At 37.2% G+C, this 6,000-nt stretch overlaps 1 protein-coding gene across 1 annotated transcript; it reads left to right on the top strand.

The window, feature by feature from the left end:
- Positions 1–437: 437 nt before the first annotated feature.
- On the top strand, positions 438–5,220 carry LOC103330928 (SUN domain-containing protein 1-like). The gene is made up of 2 exons (XM_008233529.2): positions 438–1,729; positions 4,632–5,220. The coding sequence occupies exons 1-2, from the start codon at positions 662–664 to the stop codon at positions 4,935–4,937; spliced, it is 1,374 nt and encodes a 457-aa protein (XP_008231751.2). The 5' UTR covers positions 438–661; the 3' UTR covers positions 4,938–5,220.
- The last annotated feature ends 780 nt before the right edge of the window (positions 5,221–6,000 follow it).

Raw genomic sequence — 6,000 nt, 5'->3', positions numbered from 1 at the left:
AGTACACTCTAATTCAAGCTGATATGCTCTCATCATAGACTCTTTAATATCGCTCTTTTCTTGATTGGATTCATCAGCCTATTTTATATTGAAGTAATTATTTTTAATGTAATATTAAATATTTTTAAATTAATGGAATTGACGGAATTGAGACATTTGACCTGATTTGCTAACTGTTACAAATGTGGTGACCAAATTCTGAAAATTAAAATTGTAATGATCGAAATCATTTTCAACCCTAACCCTAATTATCAAAAATGTTTTTGCCCTTTAAAAAAAGTACGACCCAAATAAACCCGGTAACATGAAAGAAAATTAATTGGGCCCAAACCCATGTTGTGGATGTGGTGGTTAAAATTTGTCAAGGTTGGAACTGGGCCGCCCATGAGTAGAGACTGATCCATAAACTCATGATCCAAACTTGCCAAAAGTACAGAGATTTCAAGAAGATTCAAAACACCGAAGCGCCCAAATACCGTCGCGTCGGTTCGCGTAAATCCCTCTTTTTCCAAATGACTTGATCTCCAATTTATTCAATCAAATTCAAACGAAATCCCAAATTTTCCTTTCTTCTCATTTCCGCTTTTTCCCCATTTTCCCTCGTTTTCAGTCTCCTGAACCCTACAATTCAAACATTTCTCGAATCCCAAAATTCAATCAAATGTCGGCTTCGACCGTATCTATAACGGCGAACCCGGCCACAACGACTCGGCGGCGTACCGTGGTGGCCGTCGAGAAAAAGTCGACAAACATCGAACTTGTCTCCGCCGAAAAGGCCGACGGCAAAGCCGAAACCGGCGCTAATTCTAAGGATCTGAGCCACCACTCGATCCGGGGCGAACCGGGTCTCGACCGGTCGGCCCATGGCAAGAAGACCGCTCCCAATTCCACCATTTCACCACCCTCCAATCGTCGCTCTCGAAGAAGCGTAGCCGTTGATCCCAATCCTCGATGGGTCACCGTTCTCCGAATCTTTGCCAAGAACTTCATTCTTCTTCTGTTGGTTGTGGGTTTGTTTCAGATTGTCAGAAGACTCGCTCTGCGGTCCGGGGATGGGGTTCCTATGGCGTTTTCGGAGTTGGAAGGTCGCATTGCGGAGGTTGAATCGTTTATGAAGAAGACTACGAAGATGGTTCAGGTTCAAGTGGAGGTTGTGGACCGGAAGATCGAGAGTGAGGTTGGAGGGTTGAGGAGAGAAGTCGAGAAGAAGATTGAGGACAAGGGTGTTGCGTTGGAGAGGGATTTGAGGAAATTGGAGGCGAGAAATGAAGGTTTGGAAAGGTCGGTGGACGATTTAAGGAGCGTGGAGTGGTTGTCTAAGCAAGAGTTCGAAAGGGTGTACGAGGAGTTGAAGAAGACGGCGAAGAGCGGCGAGGATGGAGAATTCGGTGCTCGATTGGATGATATAAGGGCGTATGCGAGGAATGTTGTCGAGAAGGAGATAGAGAAGCATGCGGCAGATGGGCTTGGTAGGGTGGATTATGCTTTGGCCAGTAGTGGGGCTTTCGTTGTGAAGCACTCAGAGCCATATTTGGTAGGGAAAGCGAGTAATTGGGTGTTCTTGAAGAGTACCAAAAATGGGGTACACGGTGATGCCGAGAAGATGCTAAGACCGAGTTTTGGAGAGCCTGGGCAGTGTTTTCCCTTGAAAGGGAGTAGTGGGTTTGTCCAGATTAAGCTGCGGACCCCAATTATTCCTGAGGCTATCACTCTGGAACATGTTGCAAAGGTGATGTTCTTGTTCACTATTCTGTCTTTATTTCTTGATGCATTGCTCGATTGTGTTTTAAAACAAAAAAAAAAATTAATCTTGGTTTAAAATTAAAGGTTCGAAATCTATCAATCTTGATATTTAGAATGAATTTTGAACCTTCAAGTTGCTGAATCTAATGATCAGGTACCATGGTAGTTAACTTATATGGAGATTGTTGAAGATTGTTCAAAGGTCTGCTGATTTTAACTCATAGTGGTCTAGGAATGTGGGATTGAAAGTAGAGAACCTTCAGGCTCGAGTACATTTATTTCAGTAACTGTCGATTGAATTTCTAAGGGTTTACTTTTCTGACCAGGTTATTTGGGTTATTTGTCATGTTAAAGTAATGTGGATGCTACAGGATTCCAGAATAGATAGAGATAGAATTCTTGAGTATGTAGATCATGTTAGATAGTTAATTTTTGGATTATTACTGCAAATAACTTAAATTTGCAGAAATTCTGGGCCTTTTTTTAGGTAACATGGGTGAAGAGATTTTAAATGGACTATTTATTAAGTAGAGCTGTCTGATTTCATGTAGAAGACTTTACTAGCCTTCATTGTGTCAAAAGCTGGTTTTATGTCTAAAATTGAAATAAGCATGTAGCGAAAGCTTTATTAAGACTCAAGAGACAGATATACAAGAGGCAGAGAAGGTTTTTGCACTCATGTACCTCTCACCAGTTGTGACAAGTTTCATTACAGTGCTGTTGTGTTCATTTGAGTTCTCTTGCTACCTCTTCTTGTTAGGTTACTCTTACTCAGCTTTTACTGCCTTAGCTTTAATCAATGTGGTCATGCTGTCACAATGTTGAAAAGGAAGGAACGGACATAACCAGAGCCCCTTTAGTTTGGCTCAAAGGTTTTGGTTGTGGAACTAGTAAGGAGCCAGCAAAATCATGATTTCACATTGCAGACATACACGCATACACACACTGAGAATCCCACACGAAGTTGGAGATTGCACTCCACATATGAACTTCCAAAAAAAAGTATAAAAGTTCAATTCCTCTTTTTTTCTTTTTTTTTTTAATAATTATTTTTTTATATAACTATTTTGCTCTCAAGATATAGTTAATTTTATTTTTACTACATTGCAATAGAAGGTTTTGGGATTTGTAATGTTGCTTCAACCGCCAATTTTTGACTTAACAGATATGTATAGATATACAGATAAGTCTATACCTGACTTCTTTTTTAGCCCAACAGAAGGGGCTTGCTTCAGATTTGTCTTTTTTCTCATTTTTAAAAAAGGTTTTGCTGGTGTCCTCTTAATTATACTTATTTTTGTAGAATAATTATAGGAAAGTCTCCTTATTCGATGCAAGAAGTTGATGTAGTTTTTGTGTAGTTGTCAACACGGATGATATACTTGAACTGGAATTTATTTAGTTAAAGAAGGGGACGATAGCTTGGTTGCCACCGAACCCTTCCCTCTTTCATTTTCTTCTGAATATGATTATGGGCTGCAGCTTACATAGAGAATCTTTAGTGAGGTTGGTATTTATTTTTTATTTTTGGATCAAGAGTAAGGTTGGTATTTATTTTTTATTTTTGGATCAAGAGTAAGGTTGGTATTATTAGTGTGGAGGATTTAGGATATTCATGTGGTAAAAAATTACCAGAGTTGTATGTGCACGTTTCTGACAATAATAACCATTGATGCTTCCTTTATTTGCTATTATCCATTAGGTTGCTTTGTTTTGGCCTAGTTTACTAATTTGTTTGATGGGCGAACTGGGGTACCTCTGTTGTATAACTAAGTCATTTTGTAGAAAGACTTGTCATAGCAGGTGAAGGACTTGTTATTTGCAAATTGGTATAAATTTATCGGTCTCAAGCTCTACATCTGAAGGAAGCATGTTTGATTTGGCTGTAAAATTCTGAACAATTAATGGATGTCATATGTTGGTTTCAATAGGTGCTTACGATAGGCTTCATGTGACATTAGGAGACTGAACTGGAAATTTCAACAAGTACTAGTGTATAAAAGATGTTGAACTGAGGATAATTATTGAAAAGTTTTTTTCACTCTGAATAAATAATGTCTTAGTAATGAAAATTAGTTGAGGGGTAGTACCATATAATGTGAAAAAGTTACAAAGGAAAAAATATTATGTTTTTATATGTTAAAAATTCAATATGATTATGTGCAAATGTCACTCTTTGTGAGCATTTTTCTGGTTTTTTCTTTTAGCCAGCATTAGGATGAGTTCTGAATCTATATTTTGTTTATTTTATGTCTTTCTCAAAGTTCATTGTTTACTAGACCATATAATTAATCAACCATTCCATTTTCGATTATTTGCATATACACAAAAATCACCGTATACCTTAGCCTAGTCTATATCTACATCAGACGCAACTCCATCCCTTTCGTTATATATTTCTGAATATCTTTATTACTCATATTTGACCTTTGTTAAGTGAGAAAAGAAACTAAATAGTTCTTGCTTGTCTTATAACTGCACAGTATTTAACATTCTGTACGATAAATAATTAGTGCTGAGAAGTTGAGAGTCCAATCTAAATAGAAAAAATAATTACTGGACCTGTTTGCACGATGTAGACTTCCTTTACAAAGCAAGTAATTTAGGATTAGTTTGAGTTCCTTTTATGGCTTCACTAGTTTGTTGCTTTAATTGCACCAATAGCATCTGATGCAGTGCTCAAGTATCGTAGCATGTGAGCCAAAATAACATGGAAAGGCAATTTCTTCTCTGGATATTTATTCTGACTTGAGTTCAGCACCATTGTTCTCTCTCTTTGTATTTTTAACAGATCTTTGTGCTCGTGTTTATTATGATTGTATTTATTGATAGTGTCCTTGAACACATCCCCCATTTGCTAAGACATTTTTTATTTTTATTTTTTACAGAGTGTCGCTTATGACAGACGGAGTGCTCCTAAGGACTGCAGGGTCTCTGGGTGGCTGCGAGCACATGATGATCTAGAAGTTGATACAGAGAAAATGTTCAGTCTTGCTGAATTCACTTACGACCTTGAGAAGAGCAATGCTCAGACATTCGATATCTTGGACTCAGCGGTGTCCGGCCTAGTTGACACAGTGAGGTTGGACTTCACATCCAACCATGGAAGCGCTTCTCATACATGCATATATCGATTAAGAGTGCATGGCCATGAACCTGATGCTGTTTCTATGATGACCATGCAACTGTCTTAATGGACTCATGCAGCATTCTTGGGCCACGTCTGTAGTCAATGTCAAGACTGATTCCTTTTTTTCTCCTTTGTTCCTTTCTAACTTAGTTGGTAGAGATTTCTGGTTATGTTTTTAGAGCTGTCCATTTAGTTGGTAGAGATTTCTGGTTATGTTTTTAGAGCTGTCCATGTCCTGTATTGTTCTTGATGTTAGTGTTATCTAGTAATTGTGTATTAATGTATGGTTAGGTTTGAAATTTTGTTTCTGTACCAAGGAGAGACAAAAAGAAAAATTTCCTTTTTCATTCCTACTTTGCTCTCAAAAATGAAATCAAGATAAACAATAACTTTCTTATATGGCACAAACACAATCTAGATCCTAGCTGGAACTTAGTGTCTCTTTTTCTGGGTTGGCTGGTTTGGCCTGGTACTGCTTTGTTTAGTAGTTTTTCGAGGGTTTGTAGCTTCTGCTCCTGTTGTGGTTTTGCTTTGCTGTTGTTCTTCGGGTCGTTTGTTTGGCTGCTGTGTATGGTTTGTCCTTTCCCTTTCAATGAAAGTGTGTTTCGACCAAAAAAAGAAAAAAAAAAAAAAACTCATTGCGATAATTGAGAATTCCATGAGATTCATGCCTGCGCAAATTAGTCATGAATGAATTAACGACCTAGAGTTGAACTATATTTTTCTGGTCGTGAGACACTAACCCATCAGCATATATAATATATATATATATATATATATATATAAAGCAAAAGGTAGATAATTGTAAAACATTCAAAATACTATAAAATGCCCTTGATTAATGCAAACATTAAGAATTGAAATTATTAATTAAAGGCTTTTTATCACAAATAGTCCTCAACGTTTACAAAATTATCACAAATGATCGTTTTTTGTGATATTAATAGTCCTTAACGTTAGGGCTTAACATAATTTATAACGGTAGAGACTATTTATGACAAAAAGCGATGGCGTTAAAGACTATTAATGTCACAAAAAAAACTCAAGGACCATTCGTGACAATTTTGTAAACGTCAAGGACCATTTGTGATAAAAAGCCTTAATTAAATGAGGATAATATGTTAAAT

Source organism: Prunus mume, linkage group LG5, assembly GCF_029339155.1.
Source record: "Prunus mume cultivar Tortuosa linkage group LG5, ASM2933915v1, whole genome shotgun sequence".
In the NCBI taxonomy this organism is placed as follows: domain Eukaryota; kingdom Viridiplantae; phylum Streptophyta; class Magnoliopsida; order Rosales; family Rosaceae; genus Prunus; species Prunus mume.
The sequence above is the reverse complement of the archived record's forward strand: the minus strand, read 5'-3'. Positions and strand labels throughout refer to the sequence as shown.

What these genes read in the sequence shown, in the direction of transcription:
- LOC103330928 (XM_008233529.2), top strand. Translation starts at nt 662, where the DNA reads ATGTCGGCTTCGACCGTATCTATAACGGCGAACCCGGCCACAACGACT. An exon ending in CTCTGGAACATGTTGCAAAG is followed by an intron (nt 1,730 to 4,631) that starts GTGATGTTCTTG and finishes TATTTTTTACAG; the next exon opens with AGTGTCGCTTATGACAGACG.